Source organism: Tiliqua scincoides, chromosome 1 (assembly GCF_035046505.1).
Source record: "Tiliqua scincoides isolate rTilSci1 chromosome 1, rTilSci1.hap2, whole genome shotgun sequence".
NCBI lineage: Eukaryota > Metazoa > Chordata > Lepidosauria > Squamata > Scincidae > Tiliqua > Tiliqua scincoides.
Window position 1 is genome coordinate 63,114,122 of NC_089821.1, and position 19,681 is coordinate 63,133,802.

At 44.2% G+C, this 19,681-nt stretch overlaps 1 protein-coding gene across 1 annotated transcript in view; it reads right to left on the bottom strand.

Moving 5' to 3' along the window:
* The window catches only part of LOC136636245 (acyl-CoA 6-desaturase-like), a 35,436-nt gene that overhangs the window by 2,502 nt on the left and 13,253 nt on the right, over positions 1 to 19,681 (bottom strand). The window contains exons 3-9 of the mRNA XM_066611207.1: positions 17,123 to 17,320; positions 15,860 to 15,961; positions 13,793 to 13,918; positions 9,928 to 9,988; positions 8,233 to 8,309; positions 7,525 to 7,622; positions 1,199 to 1,295 (exon numbers count right to left, since the gene is read on the bottom strand). Of these exons, the coding sequence (XP_066467304.1) occupies positions 1,199 to 1,295; positions 7,525 to 7,622; positions 8,233 to 8,309; positions 9,928 to 9,988; positions 13,793 to 13,918; positions 15,860 to 15,961; positions 17,123 to 17,320 (759 nt within the window). The remainder of the gene's footprint in view (positions 1 to 1,198; positions 1,296 to 7,524; positions 7,623 to 8,232; positions 8,310 to 9,927; positions 9,989 to 13,792; positions 13,919 to 15,859; positions 15,962 to 17,122; positions 17,321 to 19,681) is intronic.

Consider the following 19,681-nt stretch of genomic DNA (forward strand, 5'->3'; position numbering starts at 1 on the left):
GCAGTGATGTTGCACACCGGATCCTAGCTCCTTTTTTTCAAACCTCCCCATTCCTTTCTTCTCAAATTTGCCACACCTAAAGAGCTGGCTAAGGTCCGAGGAGACCCAATGCATAGTGGGAGACTTATGAAAGGTAAGGGGAAATAATTCTCAGGAGAATTAAGGGAAATCCCCTTTCTCAGAAGCCTCCAGATTCCCCCCCCCCCCCCCCGCTGGATAAAGCATGTGCTCCATCAGTGGGGAGGGTAGGATTGGTCTCTAAGAAAGTACCTTAAGAACCCTAGATTATGGTGCAAACATCCATGCTCAAGGACACTTCAAAATCTCTACAATTGCTTTGCGTAGGCAGGGGTAAGTTCACTTGGCTTTGAAGGTAAACTGGACAACTGAGTTTGGAGAGAGGAGTCTCAGGCAATGATCTGCACATCCTTTTGTAAATGGATACACCCTGCATAGTTAACTTGCAAGCTTCACTTTTTCACATGGCATGAGGAATTTTGAGATCAGCCATGGTCAGCGCTAGAGTGCTGCGCATTAGTGAGGCAAGAGACTCTCCTTCCTACCCAGTGATGTGGTACAAATGGGTATATGCATTAGGGAACGGCTTCAGAATAGTTATAGCCCAATCCTATTGCCAGAACGCATGTTCCAGTGGTGCAGCACGACTAATGGCCATTGCAAAAAGTGACACATCAGAAAGTGCAGTCTGGCAACTGCCACCAATGGTGAGTGGCGATGGCTGAGTGAGCCCCAGTCCCAGTAAGGTGATGCAGCAGGCGGGTACGCAGTATGGGGAGGAGGAAGAATGGGAAGGGGCAGGGCAGGGATGTGGGTGTTTCAAAGGCAGTAAGGGACAGTTATTGGTGGCAGCAGCTCCACATATCCTACCCCCCTTCCCAGTCTTGATTCCCCCGACCTAGATTCATTTGGACTTGAGCCAGCAAAACTGCTAGTGTAGGTCTAAGTAGACCCATCAGCGCAGCAGAAGCAGGAGGAAACAAATGTTCCCTTACCTGGAGGGACTCCCCCCCCCCTCGCATGATGCTGCATGTGCTCCAGGGGCTTGGCTGCATCAGTGGGGGGGGGGAGTTGAATAGGATTGAGCTGCTAATTTGAGTGTGACTCTTTGGTGATGTAGCCCCATATTACTATCTGCATTAGGCTTCTAGCTTCATTAACTCAGACTCTGGATGTTTACCTGTGAGCTAAGCCAGTCTCTGTGCTTCTCATCGTCAATTTCCATTGGAATGTGATTCATCTGTGTGACCCAAACAAACCAGTGACTTTCCAAAAACCTTTATGAAGGAAAAACAAAACAGACATACACAAGGTTTCAGCTCTGTAGATCTGGACATGTTAATCTTGGGTAAACCAACAGTAAAAGAAGAGGAACAGAGGCTTATCATTCTGTCTGTTGCACTCTGACAGTGTTCAATCCCTGTCTTGAACACTCCTGCAATGTGGTCTTCACATCAGGGCCTCTCTTAAACTGAAGACCAGAAGGCGTGGGTTACTGGAGAGGAATATGCTGAAATTGAGTAGAAGCATCCTCTTATGTGCAGAGTTCTGCTCACAGAAGCTGCCTCTGTCCATTTTTCAGCAATTCTTCCTGCCACAGCCCCCTGTGTCCCATCCCACCTCTTTTCAGGCTGACTCTGATTGAGAGGGGGTGCAGGGATCTGCTGGGAGAAGGTGGGGAAATTTCCTAGAATTAACTTCCTTCAACTCTTGCCAATAACTTGAAAACATTTGAAAGAGCACAAGAATTTCAAAGTTATTTTATATTTTGTTTTAAAGACAGTGAGGATACTTTCCATGTTGGAGAAAATTCGAACTCTCTCTCTCTCTCTGAGATATGAAAGGAGTGGGGCCACTATAGACACAGCTTGCTTAGTCTCTCCTACAGGCCTTATAATTGCTTGGTTTCTCCTTGCTTGTCACCTAAAGGAGAGCTCATTTACACAATTAGAGATGTGTGAGGAACTTTCAGGGGTTGTGAATTCACGTTTCTTATTCTGAAATATTTATATGCGACCATCTTAATCCCTCTCCCTACCCTCCCCCACCCCAAAACACCTTCCCCCCACCCGCCACCCAGAGCTCCACCAACTCCTCCATCCTGCGGGATTCCATGTACAAATGCTTTTATGAAAATGCCCAAAGCAAAGATGGGAGAACTGGAATGTTTGGTGACTAGAGAAAACTTTGATATAACGGGCATAACGGAAACCTGGTGGAATGTGGAAAATCAGTGGAATACCGCAATCCTGGGCTATAAACTGTACAGGAAGGAAAGGGAGGGGCATGCTGGAGGTGGGGTGGCCATTTATGTTACAGAAGGAGTAGAATCGGTCCAACTCCACTGTAGACTCTCTGTGGGTTAAATTACCAGGCCTGAGAAGCGATGTAATACTGGGGGCGTACTATTGTCCTCCAGACCAGAAACCTGAAGGGGACCTTGAAATGAGGAACAGATCAGGGAGGTGACAAGGAGGGACGGGGTTGTAATCTTGGGGGATTTCAATTATCCTCACATCAACTAGATCAATTTGTGTTCTGGTCACAATAAAGAGACCAGATTTCTTGACATGCTAAATGTCTGTGCCTTAGAGCAGCTAGTCATGGAGCCCACCAGAGGACAGGTGACTTTGGATTTAATATTGTGTGGTACTCAGGACTTGGTTAGAGATGTAAATGTTACTGAGCCATTGGGGAACAGTGACCATGGTGCAATCTCTTTTGACATGCATGTCAGGGTAAAGGGCAAGGAAGCTTCCTTCTGTAAATGGAAGTCTTGCCCTAATGAGGAGAATAAAAAGGAACATAAACTGTGGCAAAAGAAATGTAAGAAGGTGATACGGGAGGCCAAGCAAGACTGTGAGGAATGCATGGCCAGCAACATTAAGGGGAATAATAAAAGCTTCTTCAAATATGTTAGAAGCAGGAAACCCGCCAGAGAAGCAGTTGGCCGTCTGGATGGTGAGATAAAAGGAGACTTAGAGATGGCAGAGAAATTAAATGAGTTCTTTGCATCTGTCTTCACAGAAGACATCGGGCAGATACCGCTGCATGAACAGTCCCTCCTGACAGAGGAATTAAGTCAGATAGAGGTTAAAAGAGAAGATGTTTCAGACCTAATTGACAAATTAAAGGTCAATAAGTCACCGGGCCCAGATGGCATCCACCCAAGAGTTATTAAGGAATTGAAGAATGAAGTTGCTGATCTCTTGACTAATATATGCAGATTGTTCCTTAAAATGGCCATGGTGCCAGAGGATTGGAGGATAGCAAATGTCACACTGATGTTTAAAAAGGGAAGGAGAGGGGACCCTGGAAACTATAGTCCAGTCAGCTTAACGTCTATTCCAGGTAAGATGGTAGAATGCCTCATCAAAGATAGAATCTCAAAACGCATAGACGAACAAGCCTTGCTGAGGGAGAATCAGCATGGCTTCAGTAAGGGTAAGTCTTGCCTCACGAACCTTTTTGAAAAGGTCAACAGGTCAACAGGCATGTGGATGCGGGTGAACCTGTGGGCATTATATATCTGGACTTCCAGAAGACATTCAACACGGTCCCTCACCAAAGGCTACTGAGAAAACTCCACAGTCAGGGAATTAGAGGACAGGCCCTCTCATGGATTGGGAACTGGTTGAAGACCAAAAAACAGAGAGTGCGTGCCAATGGACAGTTTTCACAATGGAGAGAGGTGAAAAGCGGTGTGCCCCAAGGATCTGTCCTGGGACCGGTGCTTTTCAACCTCTTCATAAATGACCTGTAGAAAGGGTTGAGCAGTGAGGTGGCAAAGTTTGCAGAGGACACCAAACTTTTCCGGGTGGTGAAAACCAGAAGCGATTGTGAGGAGCTCTGGAAGGATTTCTCCAAACTGGCAGAATGGGCAGCAAAATGGCAGATGCATTTCAGTGTAAGTAAGTGTAAAGTAATGCACATTGGGGCAAAAAATCAAAACTTCACATACCTTTTGTTAGAACACAGATATTTCAATGTGGTTTGTTTCATTGCATTCTGCATGAAATTATGCATTGTTTGATATATAACATGATGGTATTATTCCTCCAAATTCTGATTTTAGTGATTTTGAAAACTTGTAGAGTCTCTCTCTCTCTCTCACACACACACACACACACACACTGTGTCAACTTACTAACACCTTATTGCAGCAGATCTCAAACATTTAGCACTGGGACCCAGGTTTTAGAATGACAATCTGTCCAGGACCCATTGGAAGTGATGTCATGGCCAGAAGTGACATCATCAAGCAAATTAAAATAAATAATTATAATTAAATTAAAATAAAAGAAATAATTAAATAAGGGGGAGCCAGTCCTGTTCCACCAAGTGAATCTACTCTGAAGTAAGTTCCATAGTGGTCAATGGGGCTTACTCTCAGGAAAGTGTGGGTAGGATTGCAGCCTGTGAGCTCAAGCCTATGCATGTCTGCTAAGAAGTAAGTCCCATAGAGGTCAATGGAACTTACTCTGTAGTCTGCCTACAATAACAACCCCCCAAAAAGAATCAGGGAGATTTCCAGCCCTCCCCAGTGCCCAGTTAAAGTTCTTCTATTTCAAGCAGATCAAGATAAAGACCCACCTGGCTTTGCAAGTACAAAATAGAAAACTTCCCCTTACCAGTTGAAGCCTCTTTTTGATCCTTTTTAGGGGGGGGGGAGGCTGCCTTCTGGAGCTGCCTTCTGGAGCAGCTCGATCGGATTGGGACCATTCTGGTGTCCTCACAATCCCCTTTGCCTGGCCTGACCACCAGCCAATGCTCATCTACCTACTCACGAGTAAACACGACCGTGAGGCTGCTTTGCTTTCCATAGGGTTCATTAGGGCAGCTGGCAGGCAGGGACCTCCTTCTTGGGTGTTTTTGGGGGCTGCACTCATTGGATCAGGACCATTCTGACGTCCTTGGAGTCCTCTCCGCCTGCCCTTTCCGACAAATTAAGGCAAGTCCGCCTATTCATGAGTAAACGCGGCCACGTGGCTTCGTTTCAATAGACTCGCAGCTGGGAGGGAGGGACCTCCTTCTTGTGTTTTTGGGGGCTGCATTAATTGGATTGGGATCATTCTGGTGTCGTTGGATTCCTCTCAGCCTGCCCTTTCCGACAGACTATGGCAAGTTCACCTACTCGCGAGTAAATGCGCGATACGGCTCACTTTCACTTTCCATAGGGATCCATTCATTTTTTCTTTCTGGTTTTTTGGCCATAACTTTTGAACGAAAAGAGCGATTTCAATTCTGTTTTTTGCATTGCACTCCACTGGACATTCCACATCCCACGGTGTATGGCCTGACAGGGTAGCTCCTAATGTTGCGATGTTAGCGCATCATCACCCCCCCGGCGTGTCACCTGGTGCGGCCCGTACCCCCCGCACCCACCTAGCGATGCTACTGACTAAAATTGAGTGTTGGGAGAGTTAGGACAGACAAAAGAAAATATTTCTTTACTCAGCATGTGGTTGGTCTGTGGAACTCCTTGCCACAGGATGTGGTGATGGCATCTGGCCTAGATGCCTTTAAAAGAGGATTGGACAAGTTTCTGGAGGAAAAATCCATTACAGGTTACAAGCCATGATGTGTATGTGCAACCTCTAGATTTTAGAAATGGGCTATGTCAGAATGCCAGATGCAAGGGAGGGCACCAGGATGCAGGTCTCTTGTTATCTGGTGTGCTCCCTGGGGCATTTGGTGGGCCGCTGTGAGATACAGGAAGCTGGAGTAGATGGGCCTATGGCCTGATCCAGTGGGGCTGTTCTTATGTTCCCTTGCTCTGGGTGGTGTGTGGTGGGTTTCCAGCTGGCTCTGGCTCAGCATGGACTGGTGCTGAGTTGGCACCAGCACTGAGTGTTGCGGGTATGCCTTATGGCACGTTGGTGATGCTCAACACCGGTGTCAGGCCAGCGCTAGGAGCTTAGGATTGGGCTCTGAGTGAGTTCAAAGAGAGTGTGTGGGTATGCAAAGGGATGACAGTGCAGGTGCCTAGTTCAGGGCCATGTATTTTAGCATTGTTCACCTAAATGAGGAAATACCACAACTAGGCAGAGATCCACAGAACAGACACCCCAGTTTCATAGCATGCTGTATTTCTGATGTTGTCTTCTGGCAATAAGAAAGGGACTGGATTGCTTTGTGGAGTGCATTTTTTTTCTCTTTCCAGTCCATGAGCCATCAAAATATATTTGTAGTGATATTAATGGTAATGAAAAAACACAGAGCTAGTTTATATGTGCTTGCTCATCACTTGATAAGTGCAGCATCAACTGATGACAAGCTGCCCTGAAAGAGGAGGCTCACAGCTTGGGGGTTATCCTGGACTCACAGCTGCTCCTGGATGTCAGCTGTGGCCAGGAGCTCCTTTGTCCAGCTTTGGTTGGTGCGCCAGCTGCGGCCGTACCTGCCTCAGTTGGAGCTGGCCATGGCGGTCCATGCCATGGTGACATCAAGATTAGACTATTGCAATGCACTCTACGTGGGGCTGCCCTTGAAGATGGTCCAGAAGTTGCAGCTAGTGCAGAATGCGACGGCTCGTGTGGTTGCTGGAGGTTGGCGGTTTGACTCTGTCACGCCACTGCTCTGGCAGCTGCACTGGCTGTCCTTTCTTTTCCAGGCCCAATTCAAAGTGCTGGTTTTGACCTTTAAAGCCCTAAACGGCTTGGGACCAGCGTATTTGAGAGACTGCCTTCTACCGTATATTCCGGCCCGTTCTCTTTGGTCATCAGAGCGGGCCCTGTTGGTTGTGCGGTCATCAAGAGAGGTTAGGGGGGTGGAGGCCAGAAATAGGGCCTTCTCGGTGGTGGCTCCTGTATTGTAGAATTCCCTCCCCTTAGAGTTGCAAACAGCGCCTTTATTATTAACCTTCCTGAAGATGTTTTTATTTTATTTTATTTCAGAAAGACTTTGATGCCTGATGGCTGCTTTTAACAATTGTTTTTACTGCTGATTTTATTGCTGCTGGTTGTTTTTTAATCTATTTTATTGTTGTTTTTATGTATTTTATGACACATGTTGTTAGCCGCCTTGGGTACTCTCCGGGGAGAAATCAATCAATCAATCAATCAAATAAAGAAATGACATGCATGTGTGAATGGGCTATTTCAGATATAATGCCACAGACAGAACTTTCATACTGCCTCATGTCATCTCAACCACAATGCTTTTTAAAAATACCAGATCACAGACAGTCACTGAGTCTACAGTAAACGATTGTGTAAAATCCAATAATATACATGCATGTGCCAACCAGTATGAATCAGAAAGAGGGCTAAAAGAGAAAATGAGATATATATGTAATGTGTAGGTAATACAGGTAAACCTATGTAAGAATGAGGATAATATAGTGTAGCTGACCAAAGTTGTATTTCTGGAAAAAGTCTGACGCAGTGAAGAAGGAGGACATGGCATGAATGAGGTTAGGGTTATTCTGAAAGCAGTCATATATTCAGCCCCATTGCTAAAAAGGGGGGAGGGTTCATCAAGAGGGAATCCCTTTTGCTCTCTTACCTGACAAAGGAGAGGAGACACAAGGATCCCAAAAAACCATAGAACGGGATATATGTGATGAAGTAGCGCAAGTAATAACTGAAGGACCAGGCCAGGTCCTAGAGAGAGAAGGAGGAGATTACACATTGGAGACAAAATACCTCCTTACATCAGGACTTGCGACCACAGACTGTGCAGAAATGCCTCTTCATGGCCTCCCTCCAAATATCCCTTGGAGCATCCTAGAGCAGTGGTTTCCAAACTTTTTAGCACCTGGACCCATTTTTTAAAATGACACAGTATTGGGACCCATCTAGTTTTATGAGACTTTTTTTAAAAGTTTCACTTTACCACCCGATTAAGCCTTTGTTCTTATCCTTTATATAATGGTAGTGGTGGGCCTTCTGGTGTATTTGTTGAGCTCCATGTTCATCTGATCAGGACCATTCTGGTGGCATTTTGTCCCCCTTTGCCTGGCCTTCAATAAGAGCTGAAGCACATTTGCCTACTCACAATTGAACGTGCACATGCTGTTCTGTTTTGGTTTTCATAGGGCTCAATACATTTTTTTTGTCAGTTATCAGCTTGTCAGTTTCACAGCCCGCCAAAAATTGGGCCATGGCCCACTGTTGGGTCCCGACCCACAGTTTGGGAACCACTGGCCTAGAAGCATTCTACTCCATTGAAAGGGGTTCAACGCATTGGAAGGCATGGGGAGCTTGAACTTACCACCCAGAACTTCTGCCTGAACATGGTCATGAAGATTTGCATTTGGAAGTAAACTGGGATGAGGAGAGGTGGGAAAACTGAAAGGAAAATCAGAAACATTGCACAGGAGGCAGGCAGACAAGCATCCAATGAAGGGGTGCCAATGAAGGGGTGGCTGGGTGACTGCTTTCAAGTCATGATCAAAAGAGAGGTTGGCAAGGGGCACTCCCTTTTATGAAAAAATGAAGCAAGAGATCTGTGTTCTCATACTGTTAAATACTGGATTACCAAAAAATTATTTCTATTTAGAGTCAATATGAACACTGGCGGGGGGGGGGGGAGGATGACAACAATGCAGTCCTTCTGGGACTATGTCATGTCAAATGCTGCTGTGTATGAGCATCCACAGTTGCCTTATACCTAGAGGTGGGTTTTTTTTTGTGATAATGAAATAAAAGCAAGTAATGCTGCCTTCTGAAATTCTCATTTTTGTAAAAACAAACAAACCAAAACTGTGAAATCTGCAAAAAAGTGAAACCATTCTCTAACACCTCTACTTGCATGTGGCCAACAGTATACTACCTACTAGTATACTTTTAAAGCAATAATAATTTATAATTAAAATTTATAAAAAAGCTCCCTTGGAATAAAAACCCGTAACGCCAATTTTTGCACCTCTCATTTTTGTAAAAACACAAAAACAGGCACGAAATCTGTGAAAAAATAAAACCAAAAAAGCCCATGCCTAGCTATACCCTATCAGCCCCCTCATTCAGCTTGGCCAATATTAGCTGCACTGACTGGCAGTGGTTCTCCAGGGTTTCAAACGGGGGCCTTTTCCAACTCTGCCTAGAGATGCTAAGGACTGAACCCAGGACCTTCTGCATATAAAGCAAATGCTCGACGACTGAGTTATGGACCCTCTCCATGGGCGATATTACATTCTGCCTGCATCAAATGCTCTTTGCATATGTCAAGCTACTACCCTAGAGAGAACAGCTGCAGCCAAGCTTTCTACCTAGCTTTCCTTTATCAAGATGTTTTGACCTGTTGGAGTATTTAACATGACAGCCACCTACCACATGTATTCTGAAATGCTACAGGACACAGAGGACTTTTGCCACTTGCTTTTTCTTAATGTGTGAATTGGGCTCCTGAATTCATTCACTTGCTCTGCTTTTGTTAGCTTCTAAGTGTACAATGACATGCTTTGAGCCCAGTTTAGCTACAATATATAAATCAAGGACCTTTATTTTTTCAATTTCAAGGACAAGGGAATATTATGACATCTGTGAGACAACTCATAAAGCACTGAAAGGGACATGACCTGCTCCCGCACAGGTAATATGTGGAAGGAGCAAGTTACAAAATAATGAATATTTAAGGCATTGCATGCATGTACAATGAGCATATGTACAATGACTGCTCCAACATATGCACATTCACTGCACTGTCTGAAAAGGCCTCTGTGCATACAACTGTATGTGAGGAGACTCTTTTCAGTGCATTCAAGGTCCCTTGAAGTGATACATGCAGGGGTCTTACCAGACAGTACAATAAATGGGGTGGAGCCTGTTGCAAGATGCCCTCGCTGCATTCACTGTATGCACATAAAATGTCTGAAAAGGGCTTCTGTTGAAGCAAGAAGGAAGCACAGACAAGCCCCTGCTTCCCATCCTCTCTACATGTAGGGAAGTGGAAGAAGGAAAAGCTCACCAAAGAAGAAGTATTCATGCTGGTGGTTATATGGGAAGTATTTCAGCTTCTTCTTTCCATACTGAAAGTGAAGAACGAAAAAAGAGACAAGGTTATGAATAAATAATCTTGACTCCTGACACCCATGGACAGGAACACTTTTACAATGGAAAACTTGTTCTCCAGTTACTTTTCTTTTCTACTATCCCCACCCCACAAATATTTAAAATTATTCTTCTAAATAGTCAGTAGGAATTGGAACCAGGCACGAATGTGCAACAGAATTTGTTTTCTCCCCTTTAGGCCATGAAAAGGTATGCGTGGTTGGTAAACAAACAAAATTATAACCATGGGAGCTCTGTTAAGTGAATAGCAGATACCAAACTAGTGGTTAATCATGCCAGAGGGCTTAAACAGGTTAACCTGGAGCCTGGAGTATATAAATATACATAGGCAGCATATAGCAGCACTGGAGATTCAGGGCCCAATCCTATCCAACTTTCCAGTGCCGGTGCAGCTGCAATGCAGCCCCTAGGCAAGGGAACTAATGTTCTCTTACCTTGTGGAGGCCTCCATAACTGCCCTCAGACCACAGGATACAGCTTATACCCCATTGGCATGGCTACACCAGGGCTGGAAAGTTGAATAGGATTTGGCCCTGAGTTAGCTGGGGCAGGGCCTTTTAAGCAGTGGCACCCCAGTTATAGAACTCCCACTCTGAGGAAGCCCAGTTGACCCTCTCACTGCTGGCCTTTAGGCAGAATATTAACTTTTTGCAGTTGTGGACCTACCATAAGGTCCGATGGGGCAAAAGCCCCAGGTGCGAGGTGCTAGGGCCCCGTGGAAGCCTCTTTGAGGCTCCCGATGGGGGGTGGAAATTGTGCTACTGGTTTTCCGGAAGCACAGTTTATAGCGTCGGGAAACCTCAGAGAGGTTTCCCCGACATGGGCGGAGATCGCGTGGGGCTCCGTGAGCCTCTGGTGAGTAGGGGGGAGCGGATTTCTGTGCGAGGGGTGGCGATAGCCCGCGGGGGGTGCCATCGCAGACGTTTGCCCAGGGTGCGAGGCTGTGGAGGTCTGCTGCGGACTTTTTGTTCAGGTAGTTCTTTTCTCCGTTGTTTCAATATGTGTATTGGCAATTTTATAGTTCATTCTCAGTTTTTCTACGTGTGTTAACTTTATTGATGAGTCATTGTTTTTAAACTGTTTTGTAAGCAGAATTGGCCCAAGACCTCTTGAGGTGGCATGTCAAATGAACAGCCACCTCTGCTCCTCCTACTCTCTAGTGTTCTAGCTTAGCACTCTCCATTTCCTCTTACTATCTGCTACCTTTTCTAATCCAGGGAGTGGAAGGAGAAGGAGAGGAAAGTAGGCAGACAGAGAAGCAAGCCCCCCCCCATCTGCTCCCTTAGGTGACTGCTTCAGTTGGCCTCGTGGATGGATCCTGACTGTAAGCTGCCTTTGTGCTTACTATGAGACTGAAAAGCAGGAACAAATGTTTTAAATAAATACATGTATACTCACTACAATCCTTCTATAATCCTGCTCCAATCTTTTTTGATATTGCTACTGACCACCGTAGCTCTGTTGACCCCGATTATGCACATCAATTGAGTTTTTTCAGTCTTTGTGGGTTCTAGCCTAAGGTATTTCCACTGTTGGTGATGTTAACCCATGGAACTGCCATGCCTGGATTTTGACCAAACATCAATCTAGCCCAACATTCTGACAAGCTTGGCCCACCAAGGAAGCTCACAAACAGGACACGGTGATGATGGCTGGCTGAATTGGTAGCATCTGTCTATCAAGTTAAGTTCCATCTAAAATAATGAATTTTATCTGAGAAGCTCTCTGTGAAGGGTGGGGTTGTCATGTTCTCCATATAACAATCACTTATAATGTTCCTAACTCCAAACATAGCAGCTTTTCCCTAGTGCTGGCCTTGGGACAGCTGCCCTTTAGCAGCTAAAGAAAAAATAAAAATGACACCAACTAACCTGTCTGGACTGGAGCTCATTTTTAAAGTGATACAGAGAGGTGGAGATGTGTGGCAGGAGACACACCCATCCACTGAGCTTGCTGCTCAAAGAAGACCGTTTCACATTGCTTCATAGGACAGATAAGTGCAATTTCTTTGCTTAAATTAGATTGGCAGTAGATGTTGTAACAAGTCTTGACAAGCAAATGTTTTTGACCACAAAAATGGAGAACCAATTTCTTTCCTTGTTATAACTATCTAAACATTACCCTGGATTTGGTTGGTTGATAAGGCGACAGTTCTCTTTGGACTGATTTATCAGTTTTGAAATGATCCAACACTGATGAAGGGCAGAATTCCATTATTTATTTTGTCTGAACACACCAAATTAAGATGTACTGCAAAATGGTACTCCGTTCTACAGAAAGAATGGTCAAAGAGCGTATCTGCAAATCAGCGGCACAGCCTATACATGAACATAGTCTCCCTCATCATTTTTATGTCATGATGTATATAACCTTCTTACAAGGTAATCAAGACAGCTTACAATAATAACATTAATAAAACAATGGCATGATAATAAAACAAAGCACATCATAAAAACTATATTTTTAAAAGTACAGGCCTAACACAAGCTAAACCTGCAGAGTGAAAGTGTATCAAAACCAAACAGCAGCAGCAATTTCAATCCCAATATAACACTAAGGTGAAAAAATCTGATGATAAATGGCCCAATCCTAACCCCCTTCCCCATCAGTGTAAAAAATTGTGCCAGTAGAGGCTGCCTTATAGCTGTTGCAAAGCAGCTTCTGCCAACAACACTGCAGGCCCGCCAGTGGGGAGTACTCAGCAGTCTCCTGTGTGCTGGCTGGCCCTCGGACACACACCGGAGCAGGATTTAGGTAGGATTGGGTTGGAAACTGTCTAAAAGCAGGGAATGAAGCTATCGATAGGCCTTCAGTGCTCCCATAGCTCAGAGGCTCAGAAGGTTCAAAATAAGATCTGTAGAGCTCTTAGAAGTGTGCAGAGCTCTTAGAGAGGCTCATCCCACAGTCCATGGCTAGCCAGGTTCAAGTATGAAAACAAGCTACTCAAAGCAAGGAAAACACAAACTCCAGTCTCAAATATTAAAAATAAAAATAAAAAACAACAACACCTGAGCACCTGATCTGTGTTTCTTATGCTGGTGTGATACATCTTAGGCAACCTCTCCAGGATAAGTCCAGAATTAGCTCGTTTATAGCAGAAAAGGAGGTCAAGATATTATTTATGCTATTCTATTTCTCTTCATTTCCACTTGTGGCAGTTTAAAATCTTCAACCAACTAGCTACAGTATTCTAGGATATTTTTGTCCTACTGCTTGGGCCAATATATTACATTCACTGTTGATATGTATTTCCACTAGACTTTTTTCACTTTCAATACATTGCCCATGAGGTTTTGGATTTGACTGAATGTGTACTGTAATAGCATGTACTCAAGAGTTGCTGTGGCAGCCGTGACACAGTTTCCAGCTAGCGTAAATCATAACAGAGAGCTCTTTTGAGCATAGTATTTGTTTTTACCAGCTGAATACCAGTGTTCATATTTACTGACCAAAGCAAAACTTGTGTCAGCCAGGGGAACTTTTCCACCAATCACATGCCAATAGATGTGTGGCAAAATCATTCACCAATCAACACAAGCCCTTTCAAGTCAAGTTAAAATAATACTGTACATCCATTATAGCCTGCCCTGCAAAGATACAGATCTCAAAGTGGGAGGTGAGCTTTCTGGCAGCTTGTTCTTAGGGAAGACTTCAGTAAATTGCTACAAGATTGTGGTATTTTTGTTACAAAAGTCTCTGATATCCAAGAAACAAAGCATTCCAACATAAATGCAGCTGGGTTGCACATCTCCCAATCTTACCTCGACTGGCTGCGTATCTCCCAGAACAAAAAGATGCAGCATATTCACATCTGGATCTTTCTTGAAGATGTTTGGTTTAGCATGGTGCTGGAAGTGCCGATGATTCCACCAATTTGCTGAGGCACCCTGCAAAAGGAAAAAAACGTGGAGAGTTCAAGGTCAACATATCACCTCCATACTGTAAAAGCACACAATATAACAGATGTAAAACTTGGTAACCAGTTGAAACAATGAAAGGGTCCCATATCACGCTTCACTCAAGAGCTTGGCTGTTATCGTCACATGAAGTACAATTTAATAAGTGAGGTGTGAACTGAGAAGCAACTAGTATGTTGGCCTTTGGCCTGGAAGAAACCAGATAAAAACAAGAGCTCCCTTTTATCTCAGTGAAAAAAAAAATTAGTAAGGAAATAAGAATTACTTCTCATCTGTCAATCACCCTGTAGCCAGCAAGAGGTTGGGAACCCCAGGCACCATTTTGATGTTGCAGAGTAGAAAGATACCTTGCAGAGAGGTAGTGGACATGTCCGTGTTTAGCTCTCCCCATCTGCTGCTTTCCCCAGGCCCCCAACTGGAGTTCCCAGATGACAGTCTGCTGTACCAAATGGGGGAAAACAATTTGGGTAGGCAGGAGAAACAAATGGTGGGAGGTTTAAGCATGTCCTTGCCACTTCACCTTTGCAAATGTCCCCATAGTGGGCAAGTCACAGCCAGGAATTGCAGTTCTGTGTTTGTTGCTAAACATTTAGATGACTCCTATGGAAATGTTATAATGGAGGTGCTTTTACAACAATGGGGGGAAAGTACCACATACAGAGCCCAATCCTATCGACACACACCCTTCCCCGCCAATAAAAAAGATGCAGAAATGGCTACTGCTGCATCCTGCTGCCTTTCTGCCAGCATTCCCATGCTAAGTTGCACACTGCTGGAATGCCTTTTATGACTGGCACTGTCTGCTTTATGGCAGTCAGCGCCAGCAGAAAAGGAGTACCAACATTGTGTGGTAAGTATAGAATTGGGCTCATAGTTGGCTCCCTATAATGCTGCCATTCCCCTTTCTCCTTGAGATCTGACTATCAAATTGCCTCAGTATAAAACTACACTGCCAAGGCAGAAGGCCAATTTGTGGCTTATCACAGGCAAAGTAGGCAGCTGGATGTCAGTGCTGCTCCAGATCTCTTCGAAGGACTCAGGGCAGACAGAGAGCCTTTCCTCACAAAGAGGCCTTCAACCCAAGCCATGTTCCTGTCAGGCAGTTCCAATGCCCTGCTCGCATATGCTGGATGTTGGTTGTTCCTAGACAGAGGTGGGAATTATTAGGGTTTGCAGCAAACAATGTGAGCATTGTTGACAAGCCAGCCAGCCACCCCCCCCCCCCCCCCAATGCATGAGCCCTTGTTTTTTATATGGCAAGGGTAAAATTTTGCAAGGTTTCCTTGGTACTTCATGGTCAGTGCCTTTGAGTGACCAGGCTGAGGCCTATACCTGGCCACCTGTTAAGTCTGATCAGGTGATGCTAGTCTTGCTTGCTCATAGCGTGTTCCTATGCCTGTAACAGCAGCTTGTCATGCAGCTTTTAAACAGATAAAGTTTTTCCTGCCAGGAATAAAGGGGTTGCTTGGGGCCAACTGGAGGCATCTGTTGAGTTCCTACCTGCATAGTGACTCTGTTGGACAAAATGTTGATCTTTAGACTTAGGCTCTATCCTGATCTTTTTTGCCTTATTTCTTCAGGTTACTAATGCCTTCATGTGGTATCTAATTTCCAGGCCTTGTATGCTAACCTGAGCTCACCAGGTTTAAGGATAATTCCCCTGCTGAGTTCAGTCTTCCAGCTTCCAACTTCCAGATATATTAAATTCCTCATTTCTGGGTTAACAGTTGGAAAGACTCCTGTATAAACGTACTGTGAGCTTTGATCCTGCTGATCCCACAACACTTACAATGAATAGTCACATAAGTTTGACTGAACCTAATGGTCCACCTATTTCAAAGGAAGGCACAGCTGTTTTTTTTTTAATTTCATATTGCTTGAGATAGACTAGTGCCAGTTCACTGGCCTTACCTTCAAGTGACCAATCACAAACTTATGGACTATATGGTTCCATATAGACGTCTTAAATACAGAGAGGTGTCCAAAGTCATGCTGTAACCATCCAGCCTGGGCCTTGGGAAGAAAGATATTGATGGTAAGGGAGAGAAAAGTAACAACCTCAGAGCACCTCTGAAATGTGGCATTAAACCTGTCTCACTATTAGTACTTTCTCCTGTGAATACTTCCAGTTTTCCTTACACCACCCACACCTGGACTGCTGAAATGGAAGCAGGCGAAATATCAGATGGACACATGCACAACCCAAATTCGCAAGTATGTGGTGGGGGGGATGTCCAACTACTGTAACAGCTTCTGTGGGCAACAGTAGAAAGAAAAAGGTTTGCTTTGTTACTAAGGATCACTTCATAAAGCATGTCTTCCCTATCAAAAGGTTATCTCTGTGCAAAAGAAAATAATCTACGAATTTTTCTCTTCTCCCCCTCTTCATTTTACGCTTGCTATCAAAATGTTGCCTGGTCGTCACCTCTGCTCAGCCACCACCCAGCATCTGGGGATTCCTTCATTGTGCTTTATGTTGGAAGATGAGGAGGCCACTACTGGCAATGGTGGCAGTGATCCCCTTCACCCAGGTCACCTCTCAATTTACAAACTGCCCCCTCATTCGAGGCTTCCTGGTGGGGCCTAAAGAAGTTTCTTTTTAAACAAGCTTTTTGAGTTCATGGCCTTTTTAAAAAAGACATCTAGATTTTATAGGTACTGCCTTTCTTATAAGGCTGGATCCGGCACCCTGCCTAATCCCTCCCGCCATGAGTGGTGCTTACCATTCCACTACAGTGCCGTGTCTCTTTCCATTCCACTGCTGTCCAGGGACACTCTGGGCAGTTGCATCTGCCCAGACACCCTGCTGCACTACCTGCCTGGACACTAGGCAATAGCTGCAACTGCCCAAAGTGTCCCTGGACAGCAATGGAGTAGAAAAAGACACAATGCTGTGGTGGAACAGTAAGCTCCAGTCAGGATGGGGAGGGTTTTTCCAGGACACAGCGGTCTCTAGTTTGTAAATGGCTGTACCCAGGTGTCGACTGTTGGTTTTGTGTTTTATTGTAATTGTTTAAAGGATGTTTTAGTAGTTTTTAGAATATGTAATTGTTTTAATTGTGATGTTATGATTTTCTGTATTTTCTGTGATTTGATATCTTTCTGAAAGCTGCTTTGAGTACCTTTATGGGAAGAAAAGTGGGATAAAAATCCAGTAAACAAATAACTTCTCACCTGGGAGACTGCAAGGATGATGGAAAGGAGGAATGTTACACTCCAGCCAGTGCCATAGTATGAAACCATTAACCAAGCCAGAGCCTCCATCACAATGATATGCCCCAAGTAAAGGGAAAAGAACACAGGACTGGCTTTAAATAAGTTCATGTCCTCTGCTGTCTTCCTTAGGGCACGAAAATCTTCCACCAACTGGGGCTGCAAAATGAAAATACAGCATATTGAGAGCTGTTGATACTAAAAAGACAGAGACACATTAGCTTTCTCTGGATGACACTCTGGATCTTCACAAAGCATTTGGCCTCTTCATTCTGCCTCCCCCCCCCCCCAATAAACAGGGGCAAATGTGGTTTTTACTTAGGGAAAAAAACCTCATATACTATGCCAAAAAAGAGCATTTAGTTTTTTTATCACTTGACTCAAAATATGAAAATAAAATGACGTTTATCATTACAATGTTCAGATTTTTAAAGAATTTGGGGTTAGTTTGGCAAGACTGGGATGGCACAGACTAGTGGAGGAAAGGCCGTGAAAGATGGTGATAGATGATCCATTGAATCTGATGAAAAGGGAACAATAGCAATAGAAAAAAGGACAGAACTGTAGAGGAATTAAACTCAATTTATTTTTATTTGTTTTTCAAAAAGTAACTGAGAGCACAATCCTAATCAGGTCTACTCAGAAGTAAGTCCTATTTTGTTCAATGGGGCTTACTCTCAGGAAAGTGTGGTTAGGATTACAGCCTGAGTGCTCACAGATTTCAGTGTGTATGAGGTGGTTGTCTGAAGAAGACAAGAAATACATATACAAATCTCAAAACAAAAGTTTGTAAAATGATATTGCACAGTGGGGGAATGGGAGAGGGACATGTAATGTGACCCTAGTGATATCACGAGCATTTGCCAAGAGGTGTTCAGCACATTCATGCAACGACACTCTGCAAAGCACACTTGATTTACACTACACTTCCAACAGGAAGGGAATCTATAGGTACCATGAAATTTCACCTAAAGTGAATTTTGAGGTAAGCTTCAGGTGAAACATCTACAGCAATTATGAAGGAAGGCAAATTAATTGTGATAAAATTAGTGAAATTTCTCAGTAGGCATTTCTCTTTTTTTGAAACAACCTTTCCCCTCCCCCCATTTTCTTAGTGACAAAATTTTGTGGTTTGAGTGATGGCAACCTCCAATCTCCTTGCAACAGAGAGGCAAGTGGAGGGGAGACTTCTTGGTCCCCCACCATTGAGCATCTATTGCACAGTAAGCTCAGAAAGTCTCCCAATGTAAATTGTAGCAGCTGTACTAGTGTCAAAGAAGTTGTGTCAATTTATACCACTGATTCAAAATATGGCCAAATGTCTTTTGGGTCATTGACTATCTCTTATGCTTCTCTTTATCCTTCCGTAATTGAGTCTCATGTGGGCTACAAGAGACAATTAAGCCACTTAAACTTTGGCTCTCTCTTATCCTCTGGCAACCACTGTCTCTCTGGGATATGAAGCACGATGCCCCACAAAGTACTCTTCCATGGGAGCACAGTCAATGAGGTCTTTGCGGGATAATATTCAAGTCCTGGCTAACTGTCATAAGTTCAGCCAACTGAATTCAAAAGGGTTTCCTTTTGGAATTAGCCAAGCAGTACAGAGTGCTTGAATAATTGATGCCTTGAACATCTGTGATTCAGGGACCTGCCTGATGCGCTGACACAGGGCAGATGGCAAAGGTGAGCTGGGGCCCTGCTCAAGAACCTGCTTAACCAACCACAACTAGGAATGAATGGCTCATCAGGGAATTGCTTCAAATGATCAGAGAGCTGTGCATAGTTTCCTATCAGTGATGAGAAGCTAGGTCCAGTCCCAGGAGGGGAAAAAAGATACTGTACATGACTGGCTTGGTAGGCAGCTAGTCTATTCCCAGGAGATTGGGAATAGAATCCTGACAGGTGGAACAGCAGCCCATGAAAATTCTGATTCATTTTTGTTGGTTAATCTACATTTAATATTCCTCATTTTTGTACACTTCCCTGAAAGCAATAAATAAATAAATACATTTTTTGTATGGGGCATGGGGAACTGTTCTGAATCTGGGCCAACCTGTATTTGCCCTAAGAGGGAAGCTGACACCCAGTCCCTTGCTTCTTTCATCCTTCTCCTAGTGATCTAGTCATACTGCTTCTCTGTGCCTGCTACCTCTGCACTCCACTTCCCTCCTCTATTCTATTGACTCATTCACATGCACCCTTCCTAAGCCCTGATCTCTCCAATTCCTACTTTCCCAGTCTCCCTTCCAGACTTCTATCAATAGCTAGAAAGGGAGTGCAGTGCAGACTCACAGGTGATGGTAAGCTTGCATCTGCATCACGTTATATGGTTTAAAACTTTTTTGAAGTTTGTCCTGATTTTTTGGAAAATTGTTATTTTTCTGCATGCTCTGAGCTTCACCTTCACTACTACATTCATACCTTGTCTCTGTGACTATGCAAAGTGCCCTGAAGGAGCAGTCACAAAGGGACACTGCGTTCAGCCTTATACTCTCATTATGCTGAATTTTCAGCAAG